This window comes from Salvelinus fontinalis, chromosome 33, assembly GCF_029448725.1.
Source record: "Salvelinus fontinalis isolate EN_2023a chromosome 33, ASM2944872v1, whole genome shotgun sequence".
NCBI lineage: Eukaryota > Metazoa > Chordata > Actinopteri > Salmoniformes > Salmonidae > Salvelinus > Salvelinus fontinalis.
The window spans coordinates 36,139,728-36,166,476 of NC_074697.1; the positions used below are offsets into that span (position 1 = coordinate 36,139,728).

Genomic DNA, 26,749 nt, shown 5'->3' on the forward strand with positions numbered 1-26,749 from the left:
TTTGCCTTCATTGCACATTTAGACTTGGCATTTGTACTTGCCATTTATACATCCCATTTAATAACATACATTGTACTTAATTGTTTCAGTTGTACATTTTTGCACTCTTATTTGCACTTCTGGTCAGATGCTAACTGCATTTCGTTCTACTGTACTTGTTCAATGACAATAAAGTTGAATCTAATCTAAAAAAAAAATGAAGAGGGATTGGTTACAACGTTCATTGGACAACACCTAATAAGCAATACTATACACATTAAAAAGTGAAATACTGTACATATGTTGTGGCGAAATCCTGCACGGAGGCTTCACTGTGCACTGCCACTTTAAGAGCGCATCAGCAGTAAGGAAGGAGGAGATAGCTCTTTCAGCTCTCTGGGAGGGAGCTATTGGTTGGCGTGACAGTTTGATTGTGTGTGCTATGCTGTAATAGTCTGTTTGTTTTCACTTTAGTTTATAAAGTGTTTAACTTAATCATCGGTGTGACCGCTCTAGGTCATGGTTGTTATCGTTTGGGACTGCACCGGTTATGGATCACATGAATTAGTAGCAACATTGTCGCGAAGCTTTGACATACAAACCAACAAAACATCAGATGGTCAGACAGTACAACTGCAAGCCTGAAGTCAACAGCTAATATCTCTCTTTCTCTCTCTTTCTTTTCCCTCTATCGTTCCCTCTTCTCTGACAGGTGGCAGAGAAGATTGTGGACATTTTAAGACCTTTGTTTTGTCTATGAACACGCCCCACATTCAGAGCCTCTGCACTCCTCCACTGGAAGGTAAAACAGATTATTGCAAATCCTCTCTTGATGACTTGGTTTTTCATGTAAATTGTTTCTATGAAGTTGCTGTTCAATTGCTCTGCCATTATTATTGTTATTATTATTATATGAGGTATTAATGGTGGGGTTACCCCTGTTCTGTGACGTGGGTTTTATATGGTGTCTTTTTTCTCTCAACTGGCTATCTGGCAAACAGGCTAAACTCTAGGCAGTTTCTTCTGCTGATGTATGTGTGTCTGGTAGTGGTACTCTCTCTTCTGCTCTTTTCCTTTCGGCATGATTAATACCTGCCTGGCGTCCGAACAAAATCTTTATTTTTACACCTCTCTAATAAATACCGCTACAATGTTATCAAAAAAGCAACTCAAAGCTAGAAGCATCAGAATCCCTAGAAAGGTTGTTCCAACCTTGAATATGACTGGGCAAAGTGCCAAGAACAGGAGAGCCATCTATTCCATAGTACACTGTCCTTTGCCATCACATACACAACTATTGAATTCAATAGAAAGATTGACCTATTTACTTTCTACAGGAATCTACATCTGAAGGCCTGGTACAGGCAAAACATCTCTCCAACTACAAACACCAGTGTTTCAGGTCAGGCAGATTCTGTGCCCTCAAAAACACATTTTAAGTCCACCTTTTGTCCTATTGTCCAGAATGCCACACTAAATACATTTACCAAGAGGGTGAATTTTGGTGTAGAGAATCTGTTTGAGAGAGAAATTTACTCTAACCAAACACAATGTAATCTTTCTAAGACAGAGAGGGATGCAGATTAATCATTGTCCAAAAATGGATGGATTGTGGTTAAAAAAGCAGACAAAGGTGACATCTTACAGAAGCCTACCGTCAACCCAACAGAGGACTTAAAAACTGATTTGAAAGGAGTCCTCACAGAAGCTAAGGAGAATGACTACATGTCAGACAATGAGTTCACATTTCTTTTCAATGACAGTTCGCATATGGCTTCTTTTTATCTTCTTACAAAAGTCCACAAGAATCTTGAAAACCCCCCCAGGCAAACCAGTCATTAGAGGTAATGAAAGTCTGACAGAACCCATTTCCAAGTACATTGATTACTTTATTATGCCTGTTCTGCCGTCACTCCCAGCCTATCTTCAAGATACCATAGGTGTTAAATGAACAATGTAGGTACAGCTTCCTTTTTAGTCACCATGGATGTGGAGTCTCCATACACCACCATTGAACATGAACAAGTATTGGCATCTATGCACCATTTCTTGAGTACCCGGCCTGAGACTGAGATGCCTCCTACAGAATTCATTGTCTCATTGATTGAATGGACTCTTAAAAATAACATCTTTGTCTTTAAGGACTGTATTTTTAAACAAGTCAAAGGATATGCCATGGATGCTTGCTACAGCCCTTCTTACGCTGGTTTGTACTTAGGTAAATGGGAAAATAACTTAATTTTGGAACCTTCTAAAAACCAGTTATTTGATCGGATTATATGGTGGGAACGCTATATTGATGATGTTTGCATGTTCTGGTCTGGCTTAGAAGATTATTTCCTTCCACCAATACCTTAACAGCATTAACCCTAACAAATTTACTATGGAGTACAACATGGATCATTCATTTTTAGAACCTTGACATCAGTAAAAATGACAAAGGTTGTCTGCACACGTCAGTCTTTAGGAAGCCTACAGATAGGAGTACCATTCTGAGGGCAGACGGCTTTCACCCCAAAAGGCTAAAAGAGAACATTCTATATGGCCAAATCCAAAGAGTCCGCAGAATTTGCGATCAGGAAACAGACTACAGTTTCAAATCTGCTGAATTCTTTCAGGTCCTGAAAGATGCAGGTATAAGGGCCGGACGACTTGACAGAGAGAACTTGTTGCGAAGGGAAGCACCTCATGATGCATCAGAGAGAGTGTACTTTGTTACAAATACAGCACTGAAGCTGAGAACATTAAAATAATCATTAAAAATAATTGGGGAATAATGCAAAGTGATACGCCAAGTCTTCCCGGAGCCACCAGTCTTAAGCTTTAACAGATGTCCTACCCTAAATGACAAATTAGCTCACAGCTATGTACCTGTTGACTCTCAAAAAAACTTGGCTAGACCACAAATCCAGGGGCTCTTTTAAATGCAACCAGTGCAACCATTGAAGAAATATTGCACAGAAAATGTATTTTGTTGACACAGCTTCTAAAATGGAGTATCACGTCAAGCATTTAATTAACTGCAAAACCACTCATGCCATCTACAGATTGGAATGTCCACATTGGACGGACAAAGAGACGCCTTCAAGACCGCTTAGCAGAACACAAGTACCCCATACAGGTAGGCAATGAAGTCTACCCCATGGCAAGGCACTACATGTCCTTACACCATGGCAAACTTGCCTCCGTACAAGCAATGGATATTGATCATGTTCCTGCCTCAATTAGAAAAGGGGACCGTCTAAAACAGCTAAACCAAAGGGAAAGTTTTGGGATTTACAAACTGCAGCCCACGTAGCTGTCACGTTCTTTCAAAATCGAACCCAGAAGCAGACCAGGACAAGGAGAGTAGGAAGAAGGTGAATATTTATTTACAAGTGAATATGAGGGTGTAGAAATATCCAGGTAGCGTAACGGGCAGCGGTGGTGAGTTGATGGGAGTGAATAGGTGGGTCCAAAGGAGTAGCGGAAGCCTCCGACGACCAGGCAGGAATGGGGTAAGTGATCCAGGTGAATAACTGAAGACAGAACAAACGGGGTTAAGTTTAAGGCAAGCAAGACGTACAAAACAACAAAACAAATACTATCAAGCTGGAGGCTGATACGCTGGTACAACATACTGTTTATGGCTAACGATCCAGCAGGGAATGGATGTCAGGTCCGGGCTTATGAAGAGGAGAGATGATGATCAGGACCAGGTGCACAAAAACCAGACTCAGGAAACGGGATTCGTGACAGTAGTACCCTGGTTTAAATTAAGATATGGATTTCTTACCTTTCCTGTAGGGTTGTGATAGGTCTATTTGTTGTCATCAAGTGGACATTTTGCTCCATTGCCCTCAGCTATGTTTAGACTGTTGTTGTCCATGTTTACTGTGATCTAGTGTGCTATGGAATAGATGGCTCTCCTATTCTTGACACTTTGCCCAGTCATATTCAAGGTTGGAACAACCTTTCTAGGGATTCTGATGCTTCTAGCTTTGAGTTGCTTTTTGATAACATACGTTCAGTATGTCACTTTTTAATGTGTATAGTATTGCTGTAACGATTTTACTCGGTGTTTTCCAATGAATGCTGTAACCACTTCCTTTTCAAATCAGGGCTGATTGGTGTTCAAAAGAGGACATCGTATTATAATTTCTTTATACTCCCTGACGAAGGCCATGCAGCCAAAACACGTCAGTTTTTAAACTTTGATTCCATTGAACATGCCATACAAATAAAGGCGTTTTAATGAATTATATGAAGAGTGCCTTGGTCCCCTATCTTTTTGATGAACAATTTACCTCTTTTACCAACGAGTACCTTATGTCGAACAAAATCTACTATTGTCTACCTTAGCAGTGCTTCCCTTCCTCCTTTATCTACATTGTCTGTCATGCTGAGTTTTGATGCAGTGTCTTTGCCAGATAAGATCAAGGTAGGATGTGTCAGTTATCCTGTGAGAGCTTCTGTCCCAAACCCATTACGGTGTTTCAGGTGTGAAGAAGCAGCAGCAGTGTGTAGGAGGGAGATTCCTAGATGTGAGAAGTGTGCAGGAGGACATGAGACAAAGGAATGTGTAGTATTGGTGGAAAAAGTTGTGTGTATAAACTGTAGGGCAGGGGTGTCAAACTTCATTCCATGGAGGGCCGGGTGTCTGTGGGTTTTAGTTTTTCCTTTCAATTAAGACCTAGATAACCAGTTCCTTACTAATTAGCCACCTTCATTTGTCAATTAAGTATGAGGGTGGAGCAAAAACCCGTGGGGGAAAGCTAGGATGGAGAAGACACGCGGTAAGAGGGCGGACAAAGAAGACCGTGGAACATAGCAATAAATATGGAATTGGGGATTGCACAAACTTTTTGGAAGAGCTTGAGGAGAAAATTGAATGTGAAGAGAGTGAGGATGAATTAACTGTTGAGGCAGGTGCAGTGATGACTGCTGAGGAGAAACTGAGTGTAGAGGGAAGCAGTGTGGTGAGGAAGATTGGCGTCAAGTGCAAAAAGAGACATACTGTATGTGCTCCAGTAGTTCAGAGATTGAACCTGTCGAGACTTTTTATTAACAATATAAGAAAAGCCAAGCTGATTCATGAAGCAACTTCCTTTCCAATCTTGGCACAGACTACTTATACATTTGTCCTCCTTACATCACACTCATAGTAACTCCTCTTAATGACTTGTCTTCTCTGGCATTTAGCCACCATTATCTTATTGCCTTGCACTAAGTTTAGTTTGGCTTCATATTAGGTTATGGAACCCGTAGAGCCTCAGAAATAGTTAAGAAAACATAGACCTGTACTAGCCTCAAGCCAAGTTCATGCATGTAGGACCATAGTAACAGACCTTGGCACTCTACAGAAAGAACCATACATGTCATCCTGCTAACTCCTCTGAAAGGGACACCCGTGTTCTGGAAAGACCAAAGAGGTGTAACCATAGCAAAAGTACTTAGTTGGCCATTACACAGTTACAGGAATAACCATAGTTATGTAAAATAAAACAAACATCAAAAATACTAAACCAACCCTCATAAACTGTTATAATTTGAGTTTATTTTATTTTTACAGGGACAGTGCACATTAATCAACATTTCAGTAAAAGTGCCGGTTTTAGCCAGCCGGCTAATTTTCAACCGCAGTCCCTGGGCAGGTTATTAAAAACCATTACAATCTAGACAATCATTGAGCAGTGAGCACACGCAGAGCAACATAGGACAAGCAAGACGTAGCATACAGACAGAGCAACATAGAACAAAAAGCAGCAAGACAAAATTCATAAAAGCAACAACGTCTTTCCACACCTCACAAGCTACAGACAACAAACAACATGGAAAGCGGCAATACACAGCTAGGGATTATGTTCAGAAATCTGATTGACCTGATATGTGGTGTAGTTATGTGTGTCTGATGGCAGTGTATTCCAGACATGGGAAGCTCTATCAGAGAAAGCAGATTGACTAAAGGTGCTTTTCCTTAAGGGAACTATATAGTCACCCGTCATGGCAGACCTTGTGGATCTGCTGCCATATGTTTGGGTTTTCTGTTAACTCGTCGGCGATGGAGACGTCGCTGGCTGTGGGGGTAGGTTTCTTTGGCCGGTAGTCTGTGATGGTTTGGATGCCCTTCCACAAGAGTTGAGGGTCGGAGTTGTTGTTGAAGTGCTCCTCAATCCGCAGTTTGTGGTCATGTTTAGCCATCTTGAGGCCCTTTTTCAGGTTGGCCAAGGATGAGCTGTAGGCTTCCGCATCGCCAAATCTGAAAGCAGCATTGCGTGTCTTTACCTCTCTGTTCATACAAGGCTTCTGGTTGGGGAAGGTCTTTATTTGTTTATGGGTGGTGAGATTGTTGATGCAGATGTTGATATAATCCAGAACGGAAGAAGCATATGTTTCAATGTCCGTATGGGAGTCAAGTGTGGCCTGAGAGGCAAACAATCTCCATTCTGTATGTTGAAACTGGTGCTGTAGTAATGAGTCTGGTGCTGTAGTAATGAGGGGTAAATACATGGGGTAGGAACAGTGAAAGGTGATCAGACTGTCCCAGGTGGGGGAGGGGAATGGCTTTGTAAGCCTCCGGAATGTTTGTATACACGTGGTCTGGTGCATTATCTCCTCTAATGGGGCAGGAGACATTTTAGTGGAATTTGGGGAAAAACAGTTTTCAGATTTGAGTGGTTAAAATCCCCTGCAACAATAAAAGCACCATCAGGATGTGCAGTTGCTGTTTGCTAATAGCAACCTGCAGTTCTTTCATTGCTAGTTTAGCATTAACATCCAAAGGTATATAGGCTGCAGTAACAACAATGGATGTAAGCTCCCGAGGCAAGTAGAAAGGCCTGCCACTAATTATCAGGTACTCTCGATTTGGTTGAGCAGTGAATCCTGGTTATGTTACTGTCTGTACACCATGCTTTGTTTACATAAATGCACAGACCACCTCCTCTGGTCTTACCAGTCCTCTGCTGTACGATCAGCCCTGAAGAAGTCACACCTGTAGCCCAATAGCGTTGTCGGGTATGCTGTTGTTTAGCCATGTTTCCATGAAAATCATGATGCTGCAATCCATAATCCTTTTTTGTGAGATGATTCTTAGTCGTATTTTGTCCATTTTGTCCGCCAGTGACCGGAAGCTAGCGAGGAAATGGCTAGGCAGTGAAAGCCGATATGGGGTCAGCTTTTGCCAAGCCCGGAGGCCACCCCGCTTCCCTCGCCTTTGTTTACGATCTCAACGCCGCCTCCGGGCACTTCCTCTCAGCGATGTTTCAGTCTCCCGGGGCATCTTCGCGATCTCCAGTGGAAGTTGTAAGTTGTCAAAAACTTGCATTATGCATTAAGAACTGTTAAGTAAATTACAACTAATTCACAAAATCTGGGTAGACGCCGAGCCTTGCGTTGTACACGCGCCACCATTCTATCAGGGGCGATTGGAAAAAGCTGTTCAAAAGAGGACATTGTATTATCATTTCTTTGTACTCCCTGACGAAGGCCATGCAGCCGAAACCCAGCAGAGTTTTAAAACTTTTTTTCCATTGAACATGCCATACAAATAAAGGCATTTTAATTAATTATATAAAGAGTGTCTTGGTCCCCCTTTATTTTTGATGACAGAAAATGTATTTTCCATTTCCCCACGCTCTCCACTGGAACCACGTCACAGACACAGGGAATCTTTCAACTTCAACTGCTCCGCTCAACACTTAATGCCACCCCTGTTATCACTCCTTTCAATGGCACCCTGTCACAAGTCATAACTCTTGTCTGGAGAGCCCACTCCTTCTGGGCGGAGGAAACACAATAAATCATCATGAGTCCATTCCGAGTTAACTTCACCAACTCAACAGTCCCCAACCTCTTCTCCACCCAACCTGACACCACATATGATTCAACCAAAATGCAAGGATCCATTATCTCCACAAATCTCACTTCCACTGGGCCAGAATCATCCTTATCACCCTCGGGACGAGGGCAGAACTCTGTGTTCTTCACCGCAGGTACTTCATCCTCACTCTCGACAGGTTCCATCTCTGAACTACTGGAGCATGTATGCCTCTTTTTGCACTTGACACCAACATTCCTCACCACACTGCTTCCCTCTACACTCAACTTTTCCTCACCGGGAATCTTCAACTTCAGTTGACCATCGTCACTTTTCACCACTCCAGTTATCACTTCTTTCAACGGTGCCCTGCTCTGGAGAGGAAAGCAAGTCATAGTTCTTGTCCCTAGTCACGTGATGCGAAGCGCGTACTCCCTCTGGATGGCAAAAATGCAAAAAATATACGTGATTCCACTTCGAGTTACCCAACCTGACACCACATATGGATCTGCCTAACGACAAGGATCAATTCTCATCAAAAAATATCACTCCCACTGGGTCAGAATCGTCTTTGTCATCATCAGGATCAGGTTCAAACGCGATGGACTTCATCGCACATGCCACCGCAGTTAATTCATCCTCACTGTCATCATGTTCAATTTCCTTCTGTAGCTCCTCCAAAAGTAATGTGTGATCCACCATTTCATATTTACTCAAAACAAGTTCCACTTTTCTCATTTTTTTCCTGTCCGCCATCTCACCCATACCTCATGCCCACACCGGCAGCCTTCAATGACCCAAAGACAAAAATCTGTCTGCAGCAAACTTCCTACAGATGTAGGATCTTCATTTGATCACCCTGTTGCAGGAGAACTTTCCTCTAATGCAGGAAATGTCGAACTTGTAATGTATTTGAAGTTTAAAAAGACTTCTGAAGTTTGTAATTTCCACGTAGAAATTTCAGACTTGATTTCCTCTTACGGAAATTGTATCAACCCTTACAAAATGTCCAATAATTAAAATCCACATAATTATTCACATTTCCTGTTGCTGCAGGATTATTTTCCTGCTGAGGCAAACTGGCTCAAATTAAGATCCTACATTTGTAGTTCAACTGATGGGCCATCAGCTCATATCAGCTAGTCAACTCAGCCAGGGAAACACAAATGTTTTTCACACCTTCCATTAATGCGACATATGTGACCTGCTGTCAAATCTTCCCTCGGAGAGGAGGCCATTCCCCAAACTATTTTAATAAACTTTGTGTCACGCCCTGGCCTTAGTATTCTTTGTTTTCTTAATTATTCTAGTTAGGTCAGGGTGTGACATGGGTAATTTATGTGGGTTTTGTAGTGTCTAGGGTGGTTGTAAGGGGGGGGGGGGGGATTGTCTATGGTGAACGTTTGTAGCCTGTGTGTGTGCACTACGTTTATAGCTTCACGGTCGTTTATTGTTTTGTAAGTGTTTTGTTTCGTTTTTCCTTCTTCACAATAAAAAGAAGATGGCTTATTTTCCACATGCTGCGTTTTGGTCCGTCTCTCCCCCACACGATCGTGACAGAATTCCCCACCAACATCGGATCAAGCAGCGTGTGCAACAACAACAGGACCCACCTACACAGGACTATTGGAATTGGGAGGAAATTCTGGACCGTGAAGTACCAGGAGAATATAACCGCCCCAAAGCTGAGCTGGAGGCAGCGAAAGCAGAGAGGCGGAGATATGAGGAGGCAGCAAGGAGACGTGGCTGGAAGCCTGAAAAGCCCGTGAGTACTACCCAAACATTTCTTGGGGGGGGGGGGGGGGCTAAGAGGTAGTGGGCCAAGGGCAGGTAGGAGACCTGCGCCCACTTCCCAGGCTAACCGTGGAGAGTGGGAGTACGGGTGGACACCGTGTTACGCAGTAGAGCGCACGGTGTCTCCTTTACGTGTGCATAGCCCGGTGCTGGTTATTCCACCTCCCCGCACTGGTAGGGCTAGATTGGGCATTGAGCCAGGTGCCATGAAGCCGGCTCAACGCATCTGGTCACCAGTGCGTCTCCTCGGGCCGGCGTACATGGCACCAGCCTTACGCATGGTGTCCCCGGTTCGCCTACATAGCCCGGTGCGGGTTATTCCACCTCCCCGCACTGGTCGGGCGACGGGGAGTATTCAACCAGGTAAGGTTGGGCAGGCTCAATGCTCAAGAGAGCCAGTACGCCTGCATGGTCCGGTATTTCCGGCGCCACCTCCCCGCCCCAGCCTAGTACTAACAGTGCCTACACCACGCACCAGGTTTCCAGTGCATTTTCAGAGCCCTGTTCCTCCTCCACGCACTCTCCCTATGGTGCGTGTCTCCAGCCCAGTGCCTCCAGTTCCGGCACCACGCACTAAGCCACCTGTGCGTCTCCTGAGTCCTGTACACACTGTTATTTCTCCCCGCACTCGTCCTGAGGTGCGTGCCCTCAGCCCGGTACCACCGGTTCTGGTACCATGCACCAGTCCTATAGTGCGCCTTGAGAACTCAGTGTGCCCTGTTGTTGTTCCCCGCACTAGCCTGAAGGTGCGTGTCCTTAGCCCGGTACCTCCAGTTCCGGCACCACGCACCAGGCCTACAGTGCGTCTCAGCTGGCCAGAGTCTGCCGTCTGCCCAACGGTGCCTGAACTGCCCGTCTGTATTGAGCCTTCAAAGCCGCCCGTCTGCCATGAGCCTGCAAAGCCGCCCGTCTGCCATGAGCCGCTAGAGCCTTCCGCCAGACAGGAGCCGCTAGAGCCTTCCGCCAGACAGGAGCCGCTAGAGCCTTCCGCCAGACAGGAGCCGCTAGAGACTTCCGCCAGACAGGAGCCGCTAGAGACTTCCGCCAGACAGGATCAGTCTGAGCCATCCGTCTCCTCAGCGCCGTCTGAGCCATCCGTCTCCCCAGCGCCGTCTGAGTCATCCGTCTGTCCCGAGCCGTCAGAGCCGTTAGTCAGTCAGGAGCCGCTAGAGCCATTCGTCAGTCAGGATCTGCCAGAGCCGCCAACCAGACAGGATCTGCCAGAGCCGCCAACCAGACAGGATCTGCCAGAGCCGCCAACCAGACAGGATATGCCAGAGCCGTCAGCCAGCCATGAGCTACCCCTCAGCCCAGAGCTGCCATTAATCCTGAACTGCCCCTCAGTCCAGAGCTGTCTCTCTGTCCGGAGCTGCCCTTCAGTCCGGAGTTGCCCCTCTATCCTGAGCTATCTCTCTATCCTGACCTACCTCTCTGTCCTGAGCTATCCCTCTGTCCTGAGCTACCTCTCTGTCCTGAGCTACCTCGTCCCGGAGCTGTCCTTTATCTTGGTGTTGCCCCTTAACCTAAGTGGGTGTATAATGAGGGTGGTCATTCTGAGGGAGAGACGTAAGCTGGGATTGACTATGGTGGGGTGGGGACCTCGCCCAGAGCCTGAGCCACCACCGTGGTCAGATGCCCACCCTGACCCTCCCCTAGACTTTGTGCTGGTGCGCCCGGAGTTCGCACCTTAAGGGGGGGGGGGGTTATGTCACGCCCTGGCCTTAGTATTCTTTGTTTTCTTAATTATTTTAGTTAGGTCAGGGTGTGACATGGGTAATTTATGTGGGTTTTGTAGTGTCTAGGGTGGTTGTAGGTTTAGGGGGTTTATTTAGAGTAGTTGGGTTTATGTTTAGTGTAGTTGTCTAGGTGTGTCTATGGTTGAGTGCAGGTGTTTAGGAAAGTCTATGGTTGCCTGAATTGGGTCTCAATTAGAGACAGCTGGATATTGTTGTCTCTGATTGGAAGCCATATTTAAGGTAACCATAGGCTTTAGCTGTTTGTGGGGATTTGTCTAGGTCTAAACGTTAGTAGCTTGTGTGTGCACTTTCGTTTTGTAGCTTCACGGTCGTTTGTAAGTGTTTTGTTTCGTTTTGCCTTCTTCAAAATAAAAGAAGATGGCTTATTTTCCACATGCTGCGTTTTGGTCCGTCTCACTCCCACACGATCGTGACACTTTGATATTGCATTTTGGCTCTGTTGTTCATCCAGTTAAGACTTCACTCGTTTGAACTAATTTTGAACAGTGATTGGAAACCTTAATAAATGTGCCTGTTATTTGTTTGTTTTAAAAACGTTCTCTTTCATGCTCCATTGCACTCCATTCCGTAGGCTACCTCACTATTCAATGTGGAATAAGGAGTAGACGGAACATAGTTCATGTAAATCGGTCTCCATCCATTTAGTATGATATGTTACTAATTACAACTTGTAACGAATCATAGCAACCAACCAACTACCCACCCTCCTTTAATTTTTGCCCTAAGTAACCTTTTGTCTAATGTAACCATACCAAACATAACAAATGATTATACAAATGTGTTGTCTGAATTTACATTTACCATGTTACGTCTAGTTTGAGACCAGGCTGCACTATTCTCAATTTCATCTATATCTAATATTATTCACCTGTGTTCAATTAGTTTTGATAGGCTACAGTAGGCTATAGTTTAGGTGTAGCATACGGCTGCATTTCTAATACACTTGACACCTGTATGAAATTAAATGGATGCATTTCAGAGACATTTTTGCAGTGATAGGACCTTGGTCTACAGTAGCAGTAGGACATTTACTAATACAATTAATTCTTTAGCGTTTGAGCGAGAGAGAGGAGGATTTTCATAGCAGGACCTGGTGCGAAATAGCTTGCACTGGATCAAATGGCTATCCAATTATCTTTTAATCATTACAAGTAAAAGCCAAGTATTGACAAGTCATAATAAAAACAGATCTCATGAGTTTGGAAATTCTGTGAACTACACTAGTCCATGTAATGAGTTTTGGTAAGACGTATATTCACACATGCTAAAATCTCTTAACACCATGGCTGATTTGATTTGATTTGATCATTGTCCTCATTTGTCCCGATTAGTTCAGCAGCAATCTTCTCCAAACCTGTGCATAGTAGCCTAGTTTTTGGAAATACTTTGTATATTTTAATGTCTTATTAAGAATTTTACACGTAAGGTATTGTAATCTATATTCCTAAGACTATTGTCATTTCATGATTTCAAGATCCAATATCAAACAAAGTACTTGCTGACGGAGCAGCCAGAGGAACTGCCCTTCTCTACCTTCAGGCTATGATCAAACCTTACATACACCCCAACCCGAGCACTCCGTTCTGGCACCTTTGGTCTCTTGGCCCTCCCAACCCTGAACTAACATATGGATAACACATAATTGGGAATGAAGATGGACATATGTTGATCACAGATAGCGTAAAAAAAAGGTAGGGGCGTGGATCATAAAACCAGTCAGTATCTGGTGTGACCTCCGTTTGCTTCATGCAGCGCGATACATCTCCTCCGCATAGTGTTGATCAGGCTGTTGATTGTGGGCTGTGGAATGTTGTCCCACTCTTCTTCAATGGCTGTGCAAAGTTGCTGGACATTGGCGGGAACTGGAAACACGCTGTCGTACACGTCAATCCAGAGCATCCCAAACATGCTCAATGGGTGACATGTCTGGTGAGTATGTAGGCCATGGAAGAACTGGGACATTTTCAGCTTCCAGGAATTGTGTACAGATCCTTGCGACATGGGGCCATGCATTATCATGCTGAAACATGTAACAGCAGCAGATAAGTGGCACGACAAAGTATCTCTGTGCATTCAAATTGCCATTGATAAAATGCAATTGTGTTCGTTGTCCGTAGCTTATGCCTGCCCATACCATAACCACACCTGCACCATGGGGCACTGTTCACAACGTTGACATCAGCAAACCACTCACCCACACGACGCTGTACAAATGGTCTGCGGTTGTGAGGCCTGTTTGAAGTACTGCCGAATTCTCTAAAATGGAGGCGGCTTATGGTAGAGAAATTAACATAAAATTCTCTGGCAACAGCTTTGGTGGACATTCCTGCAGTCAGCATGCCTAACATAGGGTCAGAGCCACAGCAGCATCCCTGATTTGACTTTACTACAGTGCTTTACAGTACTATGACAGTAAAATACATTTAACGGAATTAAATAAGAATTTACAGAACTAAAATGCAATACAAACGATTATGTTGATGATAAAACAAACAGTATAAGCATTCAGTTCTGGCAGCAGGTCTGGTAGCTCACGTCTTGACAGATATTCCTGTCAGTCCTGGGATTCAAACCAGTAACCCTGGCCCTGCTGCTGTACCATCTAAAGTCATAATTGGTACTAGTTCAGGCTCAGATTTCTGATCTCCTTGGTCCTAATCCCTATATGATAGGGTGCAACAGTGGTGGAAATTGAACATAGCCACAGGAAGTAGGGGTGCTGAGGGTGATGCAGCACCCCCTGAAAAATCTGAATTAATAACAAATATTAATATTTTTGGAGAACTTCTTTTCTCACAAAAATAGCACACTGGGCCTTTACTAGTCCTGCATTAGCGGACCAATATAGCTTTCTGTAGTGCGGCCATAGTATTTTTTCCCCCATGGCTATGGAACAGAATAAACTGTACAGATATTTCTGGTTACTGTAAACAACAGAAAAAAGGATGGCTGTAGAGAAGTTTATGAAAGTGATCAAGTGGGGAGCACACAAATTAAAAGCCTACTTTCGTGACTCCTTTGAGGCTTTCAAGCAAACAAGTAATATTTTGACATATGAGAGCACAACTAACACAAAAGGTGAAACCACGAGACTTGCTATGATACATATACCATGAAAGTTCCTCAGTGCACTTTCAACACAGGAGACTTTAACAATTGCTAAGTGAGAGAAAATGGTTATGGGAATAAAATACAACTGGCTTACAAATGGAGACATACCTGTCATAAGCCATCACTGCCAGAATAAGTAAGCACTCATTACATATACATTGCAGAAAAAACCTGCAATATACAACCTTCGTGAGAGATTCCCTTTATTTCTGCCTCATGGCAAAATGTATAGAACTGCAGGAAATGAACTTGAAAACTGCAACAAATTTTTAAAAATCAAGAAGACAAACGTTTAAGGAAGATGGGCAGGTACACAGCTGTCCTGAAGTTAGGTGGGCCAAGAGTCCAGATCTGGCAGAATGGGTTGGGGTGTAGGATCTTTCCAACGATTTCAGCATCTGTTTGAGCATAGTCTGAAGGTAGGGAGGGCAGCTCCCCTTGATGCTCTGTAGTTATGCAGTTAACTAGCTAATATGACACAAAACATTCTCAGTTACAATACATGATAAACTTGAGGCCATTTTTACAGTCAATTATAGCAACTATAAGTAAGAAAACACATAATTCTAAAATACACAAAGGAACTATCAGGTTATGTTTCAGGGTTAAGTCCTAGTACCTTTTTACAAGCATGCCTGATTTTTACAATCCTAACGCCATACATTAAAGGATTGAAAAGTGGTGGACATATCAGAAAATAAACAAATAAAATTGTGCGAAGTATAGGTGGAAGATCTGCAGTTTCATATCTGCCTTGTAGAATCACAAATAACCAGCCAAAGGAGAAGTTCAGCAAAGAGGCTATATGTGGTGTACAGGTGTTAAATGCTTTCTGTTTTGTCTCTTTTGAAGACTTTAAACATATTTGTAGAATTCTGACATATGAGTATATGGTAGGACATATAGTACAAGAAATATAAAGCACAGTGACAACAAGACCCCATATGTTATTCAGCGTAGTATTTGAACAGGCAAGCTTGACTACTGAGTAGTTGTCACAATACAGTCTGTCTAGAACGTTACCACAAAATTGCAGTCGCAAACTCAGGGAGATAATGATGGCGATGAGGAAAAAAGAAGACAAGCAGGACAGCAGAATTAAGCCACAAATTATTTTAGGTGTCATAATATTATTATATCGTAGGGGATAACAAATAGAAATGTACCTGTCATAGGACATAACTGCTAAATTACTAAATTCTGTTAGAGCGCATGTGTACAACACATAAATCTGGAGGTAACAATAAAGAAGGGAAATATCATGTGTGTCAGAGAGTAAGTAAAACATGAAAGCAGGAAACAATGCAGTGCTCCCATACAACTGATTAACAAACAAAGCACATAGAAATAGATACATGGGTTCATGAAGGCTTCTTTCAATGCAGATAACTCCAATTAGCAAAGCATTGGCAAGAATGATGACAAAATATAATACAGTTGCTAGAGCAAAGTAGAAGTACTTCAATTGTCCGATATCACCGTATGCAGCAAGCCTAAAGACCTTATAGTGAGTAGAGTTTTCCATGGTCCTGGGAGTTGTTAAAGATGTGCTGTCAATGTTTGAAGAACAGGAGCAAATCCTCCTACTATAGCTTACATATAAGTAAAATTGATGAAATCACAGAGAACAGACAACCTAAATGGATAATTCCTTGATTTGTTGATATCTACAGTATACTCACCAATATAGACAGCTTTCATTCTCCTGATAACATAATTCAAACAATATTATTCTTTGTATCCTGCACTCATGTAACTTTACATTCAAATGCAAAATTATATCTGTATTCTAAATCCAAAATGAAGCCTGCTCATTTCTAATCCATGATGACCTGCTTAAACTCAGCTCCTCACTTGATTCTTATACTTGTGAGATATTAAAAAAAGAAAGAAAAAAGGTTGCCATGGTGTGATATGCAAAGGATTACCAATACCTGGGGATACCAGGGGATAATTAGACATTTTCAGAGTCAAGGAAACCATATAGAGGAAAACAGATACTATTTTGCATCACATGCCCTCCAGGGTGTTCAAAGGCATTTTTTAAATGAAAAATCCACCCAAAATGCTCATTCTTATAATGTAAATAACACTAATATGTGAGAACAATATTTTTTTGTGAACCAATGTTTCATTTTGGCTTTTTAATAGGGTTGGTAGCAACATATGAAAATTGCTGTGGAAATCTGTTGCATCTCAAGTTGACTACAAAATCCACATTGCAATGCTCTCTCTGTGGGCTGGCTAGCTAGCTAGCAAACATAGCTACGCACAATAATACCAAAGACAATATCAGTATGTGACGTAGCTAGTTAGCTGTAAAATTGCCTTATCCAACTGCACTTATTTTAGGAGTCTACAAACGAATCATGTTCAACCTGAAGATCGATGTGTCTCACCGAGTGGAGTCTGACATTCGCAACGACGCCATGCAGTGGACCCTGGACTGAAGAGGCAGAAACATAGAAGAAATGTGCTGGACTGTCTGTAAAATTACACATTTCTTGAGGTAAGAATATCTGTCCCGCTTTAAATGACATGTGGCTTATAAAGGCTTCATAAAGCCTTCATAAACACTACATTAATGTGTTACAAATAATCTATAACCGTATGTTATGCTTTATAAAGGGTTCATAAATTTGGCATAACTGTGTGACATATTCACCAATGTCAAATATGACAAACTTGTGCTTTATAAAGTGTAGCATAAGCAACGCTTAATAAAGGCCGTATAAATCATTTTAAATTGAAGCTTCACAAAGCATTTATAACCTTGTCATGCATCTTGGTAGAGTATTATAACGCCAGTATTGTATGGTGCCACCCATACATAAAAATCTCTTCACACATTACTAAGTCACTTTGGATAAAAGCGTCTGCTAAATTTGATATTAAATTTCTCTAAAACATTTCTAGGACGGCCCAACTTCTTTCCCTCTTGGGTGCATAGTCAATATTGGACCTGACCTCAACTTTCCACAAAATGCTGTGCTGCAGGATAAAACTCTAAAGTGCAGTCATGCACAGAAAAAAACCTGTTTTAATTTCTTGTCTACTTCGGTTTTTTCCCCCCAAATTCCATTTTCTCAGTTTAGTTTTTCCAGTTTCGTATTTCCCCCATGTTTTTCCAGTTTCCCCCAGTTTCTTCCAAACTTTTTAAATAGAAAAACAGCAACATTTGATTTTCTGTGTTCGTCACATAATGTGGCTTAAGCATTGTTGTGAAGAAACTTTTTTTGTATATTTTCACTTTGTAGTTGCCCACAATTGTTTGGTTAGAAGGTTTTCTGTAGTGCAGTAATTGCACATAAGATGATTATGTATTCCATATAGAGTGGGTCGCATTGTGGCCACCGATTGAATGGGGAGAGTAAAAGGCCAACACTTCGTATTATTCAGAACTCCATGAAATGAAGCCAGATATACATTCTACAGACCCTGTTGAGTACACCCAACAATACTTTTACTCCGGCACCCAGAACAGTTTTTGCTCTATAAGCCAATATGTATTCCATATACTGTACAGTGGGGATATTTATATGACCTTTGAACATGTTTTAAAACCCACATATAATGCAAATGTCACTTTAATATGAACAAAGATGAATCATTGTTAATTTTTAGACAATGATTTTTCATATCATTAATAATTACAGGTTGTTGACACGTTTATACCATTACGTGGTGGACTTTTATTTAGAACATTTCGGAAATTACGTTACCCGGAAGTACTTTTTAGTGTTGCTGATGAGTTCGCAAATCAAATACCCAATTGTGGTGCCAACCTGACAGCAAAAAACAAATGAACCTTTATTTATTGTAGTTTACATTAGTTTGTATTAAAGTGTTGAGATATATTACGTACTGTAGCCACCTCAGTCATTATTTCAAATAATTCTGGTGACTTTACAGCAATTGCTAGCTAGCCAAAATTTTGCTAGCTAGCTAAAGTAGCTAAATAAACTCCCTTAGATTTGTATTATTATATTCCTCTTTCATCTCCCCATTTAGAGTTTATGGTTTAGCACAGAAATGCCCTTGTCAAGATGGTGTGTTAAAGGCATTTCTTAACAGACCTGCTAACTTTATTTGTTGTTAATTTTAAGGTTGGAACCAACATGCAGTACCTCCAGCAGGCAGAGAGGCAAGAACCATTCATCCACCAGCTCAAGGACAAGCTACACTATTCTCAGTCCTGTTAGGCTGGACAATAGAACGAGTCAAAATTCACCCAAGCCTGAAAAGCGTCTTAAGAATGTTGGCTAAGCTGGAACACTAGCGTGATTACTTGGCAAATGAATGGAATCGAACGTTCTCAGAGCCTGTTTTGACCGAAGTGATGCTTAGAATTCCATTTCGCCTAAATGGCACAAAAAAAATCCCTTTTTATTTTACCACTACAATCTGTTCGTTGGACGAAACTGGGAAAAAACAACTTGTGTAGAACGTAAACATCCGCACCTCGATTGTGTCAACTGTGCTTATGGCTGCATAATGAGGAAGTACGGAAAAAATTAAAACTTCTGACTATTTTTGGTCTAGCGATCGATGACAAATGAGCTCGCTGCCTAGACTTTTCCTATGGAGAGGCATGGGTGGAGCTCAGCGTTCCAAGTGCAAAAAGTATTTTCCGGCTAGCGCTTGATGACAATGAAGCTTGCGGCCGAAGACTTAGATAATTAGAAAGAGGAGATTATCCCGATTTAAAATGGCGTCCGACTTGAATAAATTGAAATATACACATTGCGAGATATTTGGCGAAATAGACAGATACGCCTATATTTCTCCTTTAGGAAACAATGGGACGACCTCAGAGTTCCAAGATACATTATTTTATGTTGTTGTTTACATTTTAACTATAAACAACGTGAGCAGGGTTTTAGAACATCCTTGGTTATCTGCAAGAATCCTGGCTAGGCGGACGTAAAGGTAACGTAAAGGTAATGGCGGACTGAACGAAGTTATGTAGAGCACCTCAAGATAAAACATAATATTCGAAATATCTGCTAAATAGACTAAAATATTAGCACTACATAATCTGGTGAGTGATAAACGTTCAATCTGGATAATAACACAAAACAAATCCTAAGACTAGAGACATTTATCGACAAATATTACGAAAACAGGCAACAACCAAACATGACGGAGAGTAAGACAGGGGAACCGTTTACAAAACGCAAGCGAGATTCTTCGACAGATACTGACGATTTAATATTCTCACCACCGGGAATGGTAAAGGTCGAAACCGATCTGTTAAAATCAATAAATGACAAACTGGGTTTACTTGAATTACTTAGTAAGGATATAAAAGAGTTAAAGGCAAGCCTAGAGATGAGTGATGAAAAAGCTGCGACATTGGAGAAGGAAACACACGCGCTAAAAGGGACAGTCAATAAGATTCAAACCGAAATGAATGGAATTAAAAAAGAGAACATCGTTCTGAAGGAAGCCTTACTGGAGATTCAAACTAGATCCATGAGAGAGAATTTGGTACTTACAGGTATCCAAGAAAAAGAAGGAGAAGTTCCTGAATCTATAGTTAGAGAGTTCCTCCGTACAGCGCTTCAGATTCCATGCGAAGTTGTCGACAAAATCCAACTTGAACGTGTTCACCGCTTCGGACAGAGAGGGCAGAGGTACGAACGCCCAATCGTTGCAAAATTTGTTTCATTTAAAGATAAAATAATGGTTAAAAGCCTAGGTAAAAGACTTGCTGGGACCAAAATTGGCATGAATGATCAGTTTCCGAAAGAAATTGCAGAACGGCGCAAAGTTCTGTATCCAATTTTCAAAGAAAACAGATTAAAAGCGAAACGAGTAGCTCTCGTCGTTGATAAACTATATATTGATAACCAGTTGTTCAGAGACACAAAGACTACTCCATGGTTATTTTAAAATTTACAAAGTTCTCATAGACGAGGAAAATAAACACAATTCAAGCCCGGTTACTGATTGTAACAATACAACAAAAAATATAGCTTTTTTATAAATCTTCACATATAACTAATTGAACACACAAGCACTATTTTTACACAGTGAAGATAAAAACTAAGTAAACAGAAGGCACAGTATGTGTGGATGGTATGGTTTGTGTTTATTTTATTTTTTATCTTATTTGTTATGTTTGGAAAGTTGAGTGAGTGAGTAATGAAATGGTTGCATATCCCAGAGCCAATGTATTGCTGTGAGCCGGGTATGAGAGGGCTTTCAATGTTGTTCAGATGATGGATATACTTTTATAATGAATTATACGTCTTATTTATTTATTGTCCTATCATGGAAAACTACATTTTTTTTATCTTAATAAATTATATCTAATTATTATCCTATTTTAATGGTACTGTCTATGGCCCTATACCTTGGACACCCACCTGAATGACCCAGATATTAAGGAGAAGTCCCTAACTGTTTTATGTGCTCGCTGTAAGCGGTCTATATGCAGCTAAAATGAGGTCAGAGACCAAGAGCAGCACTGCCCCCTCAAGATTCTGAGCCTGCTTGGCAGGGTTGGTCCTGCAAAGCCAAAGCCCCCTAAAGGGAGAGGAAAATATACAAGGAATTTCTCAAAGCTGCTAATGAGAACCTTGACGACCTTGTACCTAGCCGGTGGGGATTCCGGTGGGGTACCCCCACCCAGGCAGTGGCAGTGCTGGCAACACTAGCTGCAGTAACCCATGGGGAGGGGGTCACACTCGGACATTCAGAGAGGGGGTATATTATTGTGGCCCTGGCGGCACAGAATCAAGGTCGGACTGCATGGAGATGCGTGGGGACATGGTCATGACTGGTGGCCGTATTGTGGGTGTTTTTTCAGGAATAGGGTGTACATTTGACTGCCATTATCTAGGATATGACAATGGTGAATAAATTTCAATTTTTGCTTATTTTTTTGCGCGGTCTTGCAGGCCTTCTCATGCAGCTGCAACTGCAATAGCATTTGGAAATCATGACCCATCTTGAGTTGGGCTCTGGGATGGTGCAACTGTTGAGAAAGTGAGCTTATGGTTGTGTGGGGGTAAGGGCTGAGTGTGTATGTGTGTATCCCACAACTGTTTGCGAAAGAAGAAGTAAAAGATGTAAGGTACAATAGAGGATGATCCACAACTATATATAATACAAATCGAGGTGACGGCAATGGAAATGCATATGGCAATTGATTTACTTCAATTCGGTAAATGGAACTGTATGCTCTTTTCAAAGAATGGATCCCAGTCGGTTCAGGGCTATGGGATACAGGCGGTCGAGGGTGGTCTGCCGGGCATTGGGATGACAAGCAATCTCGAGATGAGGCCTTTTAGCGGGTGGAATAGTAGGGACCAATTGGAGGTTTACTTAGTAGAAATGCAAATATCATGGTACAACTATATAGACACTCAATCATTATGTTACTTTTTAATAGTACGTTTACAAAAATATATTCTGATTAAAAGAATGAAAGGTGTGTCTCATGGTAAGTGGTGAAATAAGTATAGCCAGTTACAATTGTAATGGCTTAGCAGATAATAAGAAAAGACGATCAGTATTTACCTGGCTAAAAGAGAAGGATTATAATATTTATTGTTTACAGGAAACCCATTCAACAGTTTTAGATGAAGTTTTGTGGAAAAAGAACTGGGTGGGCAAAATATATTTCTCCCATGGGCAAAGAAATTCAAAAGGGGTGATGATCTTAATTAACAATAATTTTGATCCAAATGTGCAAATTGTCCAAACAGATCCTCAAGGTAGATGGATTATTTTAAATATGTTATTGGACAATAAACAAATATGGCTTGTTAACCTATACGGGCCGAATAATGATGATCCAAGCTTCTTTGAAAATATATATAAGAACTTATCAACTCTACAAGCAACACTAGACTCTATTATTATAATGGGAGATTTTAATACGGTCTTAAATAGCTCTATAGACCGGAAAGGAAATCACACTACAAATTATCACCCTCAGGCACTTAAGGAAATCATGAATGTCATGGATATATTGGAATTAGTGGATATATGGAGACTTAAATACCCTGATTTAGTGAGATATACATGGCGGAGGCTGAATCAAGCTAGTCGTCTTGACTACTTTCTTATTCCATTCTCTCTGGCACCAAAAGTTAAAAAAGTGTTGATAGGGGATAGAATGCGGTCGGATCATCACATAATTGGCATATATATTTCTCTTACAGAATTTCCACGTGGGCGAGGATATTGGAAATTTAATCAAAGTCTACTAGATGATAAATTGTTTAGAACTAGGACAGAAGATTTTATAACTGACTTTTTCAGACATAACATAGGTACAGCAGATCCCCTTATTGTATGGGACACTTTTAAGTGTGCCTTTAGAGGCCATGCAATTCAGTACTCATCTATAAAACAAAAGCAATTTAGATCAAAAGAGTCCATATTAACAAAGGAAATTGAAGGACTAACAGTACAGTTAGATAGCAATAAAAAACGGTACCATAGAGGCACAGAATAATTTAGGGGAAAAACAAAAAGAAATGGAGGAACTTATTCAAGAAAGATCCAGTGTAATATATTATAAAAATAAAGCGAACTGGATGGAATATGGGGAAAAATGCACCAAATTCTTTTTCAATCTTCAATATAGAAATGCTACCAAAAAAAATGTATTAAAACTTGTGACAAATGATGGAGTCACGCATGATTCACCAAATGATATTTTGAAAGAGGAAGTAAAGTACTTTAAGAATATGTTTTCGTTTCAGGCTCCTCCATCTCCACTAACTGAAACTAATTGTATGGATTTTTTTCCTATTAATAATGTAAAATTAACATCTGAACAGAAAGACTCATGTGAAGGCCAAATTACAGAGGAGGAACTGCTTGTTGCAATTGGGGCCTTTAAAGATGGGAAAACTCCAGGGCTTGATGGCATACCAGTGGAAGTATACAAACATTTTTGATATACTCAAAGGACCATTATTAACTTGTTTTAACCACTCCTATATAAATGGTAGATTATCAGACACACAACAAGAAGGTCTGATATCGTTATTACTGAAACAGGACCCAAGTGGTATATATAAAGATCCAGTCCAATTAAAAAATTGGAGACCTCTTACACTTCAGTGTTGTGATGCAAAAATCCTAGCAAAATGCTTGGCGCATAGAATAAAAAAAGTTTTGTCAGATATTATTCATCCTAATCAGACAGGTTTTTTACATGGACGATACATTGGAGATAATATAAGGCAAGTACTGGAAACAATAGAACACTATGAGATATCGGGGACACCAGGCCTGGTTTTCATAGCTGATTTTGAAAAGGCTTTTGATAAAGTACGACTGGAGTTTATATATAAATGCCTAGAATATTTCAATTTTGGGGAATCTCTTATAAAATGGGTTAAAATTATGTATAGTAACCCTAGGTGTAAAATAGTAAATAATGGCTACATCTCAGAAAGTTTTAAACTATCTAGAGGAGTAAAACAAGGTTGTCCACTATCGGCATATCTATTTATTATTGCCATCGAAATGTTAGCTGTTAAAATTAGATCAAACATTAATATTAAAGGATTAGAAATCCATGGCTTAAAAACTAAGGTGTCATTGTACGCTGATGATTCATGTTTTCTTTTAAAACCACAACTAGAGTCTCTCCAGGGCCTCATAGAGGATCTAGATACCTTTGCTATCCTCTCTGGATTAAAACCAAATTATGATAAATGTACCATATTACGTATTGGATCACTAAAAAATACACATTTTATATTGCCATGTAGTTTACCAATTCAATGGTCTGACGGAGATGTGGACATACTCGGTATAAAAATCCCAAAAGAAAGAAATGATCTCACTCCAATAAATTTTTATAGAAAGTTAGCAAAAATAGATAAGATCTTGCTACCATGGAAAGGAAAATACCTGTCTATTTGTGGAAAAATCACCCTAATTAACTCTTTAGTCATATCACAGTTTACCTATTTGCTTATGGTTTTGCCTACACCTAGTGACCTGTTTTTTAAATTATATGAACAAAAAATATTCAATTTTATTTGGAACGGCAAGCCAGATAAAATTAAAAGGGCCTATTTATATAACGAATATGAATTCGGAGGGCAGAAATTATTAAATATTAAAGCATTAGACCTCTCACTAAAGGCATCGGTCATACAAAAGTTATACTTAAATCCAAACTGGTTCTCTAGTAAACTGGTACGAATGTCTCATCCTATGTTCAAGAAGGGCCTTTTTCCCTTTATTCAGATTACACCTGCTCACTTTCGGTTGTTTGAAAAGGAAATGATCTCCAAAATATCCTTATTCTTTAAACAAGCCTTAGAAAGTTGGTTGCAATTTCAGTTTAATCCACCTGAAAGGACGGAACAAATAGTACAACAAATATTGTGGTTAAATTCAAATATAATAATTGATAAAAAAACTGTATTTATCGAAGAAATGTTTAAAAAAGGTATAATTTTTGTGAATGATATCATAAATAGGACTGGTGGAGTTATGTCACACATGCAGCTAACACAGACATATGGAAAAGTCTGCTCTACCCAAAATTACAACCAATTAATTGCAGCATTACCACAAAAATGGAAGAGGCAAGTAGAAGGGGAAAAAAGTAAGGAACTTGTATGTCGGCCCTGTATTAAAGAACAAAAATCGTTAAAGAAAAGTGTGATAAATAAAAACATATACCAATTTCATTTAAGGACCAAAAAACTAACAGCTGTGCCATACAAATTGCAAAATAGTTGGGAAGAGATTTTCGATGTACCCATTCCATGGCACATGGTTTATGAATTGATACGCAAAACAACGCCGGATTCAAAACTTCGAATTTTTCAATATAAATTACTGTACAAAATTCTTGCAACTAATAGAATGTTATATATATGGGGTATACAATCTTCCCAGCTCTGCAGATTCTGTTGTGAGGAGGCAGAGTCATTAGATCATTTATTTTGGTATTGTCCATATGTAGCTCTTTTTTGGTCACAGGTCCAGGAATGGCTGAAGAATTGCAACATTTGCCTAAAACTAACGCTACAGATAGCAATACTGGGGGATTTGAAAAGCCATAGTCAATCAATCAATAATATAATAATTATTTTGGCAAAGATGTTTATTTTTAATTTACAATCTGTAGAAGCTATGAGAATAGGAAGGTTCAGGTCTTTTGTGAAGCATCACAGCACAGTTGAGAAATGTATGGCAAATAGAAATCCGAAATGGATGATGTTGGAAGATAGATGGGAGGGGTTGGGTGGAGCTGAAGGGTGGGACTAATAACAAGATAAACAATATAGGGCATACGGGATCTGTGAAATGTGTATAGGTGCGGAGCTTTTGTGAAATAGCACAGTTACAAGTGGAAATAAAATTGGATGGACAACAGAAATAGAGGAAGGACTAAGAACAAATAAGAGAGAACTATTGTAAAGTGGACTGTGTCTGTAAGATAGGTATAAGATGTAGAAATTGAAGGTAAAAGCAGAAGTGTTTATAAGTTTACTCCAATTGGGGGTTGGTGGTAGGGTCGCGGGGAATAATAATAAAGGCATATTCTTTAAAAAAGTATGTATGTCTATATAGGTATGTGTATGTATATATTTGTATATGTATGCATACGTGTATGGATATATATATTTACCCAAAAAAATATGGGGGAATGGAAATGATGCAGACAATTACATTGGAAGCAACATTCTTTCCGCAATACTAAGCTGATCCTCCCCTAATAAAAAAAGAAAAAAAAAGAAAAAAAAAAAAAAAAAAAAAAACGTGAGCAGGTCTCATTGCCAACAATAGTGAAGCAGGCATTGTGACGTTGAACAAGCTGGGAAGCTAGGAATAGAACGTTCGGAAGGCGAGTTGATGCCACAGTGCTCAATAGAACAAATAGGAGCTGGCAGGGTGAAATATGCCCTAAAATAAGGCCTGTTTTTTCATGATTCCTTCAAAACGACAACAAACAGCTGGGAAATATGTTCATATTATGAAACTGAGCACCACAACAAATGCAATGAACTAGTTTTTATCAAAAAAAAAACGATGTTAAAAATGTCATATGTCCAGCCTAGTCCTGTGTCATGTTTAATTCATTGCTGGACTTTTTTAAATATACAAATAAAAGGAAATGTATGTTTTAAACAGAAACAGAGATCTCTGACACATGCGAGAAGTACCTTATTTAGGGCTCCCGAGTGGCGCAGCGGTCTAAGGCACTGCATCTCAGTGCTCGAGGCGTCACTACACACTACACCAGGCTGTATCACAACCAGCTGTGATTGGGAGTCTCATAGGGCGGGGCACAATTGGCCCAGCGTCATCCGGGTTTGTA

At 40.7% G+C, this 26,749-nt stretch overlaps 1 protein-coding gene and 1 long non-coding RNA gene across 2 annotated transcripts; one reads left to right on the plus strand and one right to left on the minus strand.

Annotated features, from left to right (window-relative positions):
- Positions 1-469: 469 nt before the first annotated feature.
- On the plus strand, positions 470-20,685 carry LOC129832140 (uncharacterized). Its single transcript, XR_008755874.1, has 3 exons — positions 470-781; positions 16,792-16,948; positions 18,546-20,685. It is a non-coding gene; the product is annotated as an uncharacterized LOC129832140 (long non-coding RNA).
- LOC129832139 (olfactory receptor 11A1-like) lies at positions 15,032-15,964 on the minus strand. Its single transcript, XM_055895939.1, has one exon. It carries the CDS (start codon positions 15,962-15,964, stop codon positions 15,032-15,034), a length of 933 nt encoding a protein of 310 aa, XP_055751914.1.
- Positions 20,686-26,749: the final 6,064 nt, after the last annotated feature.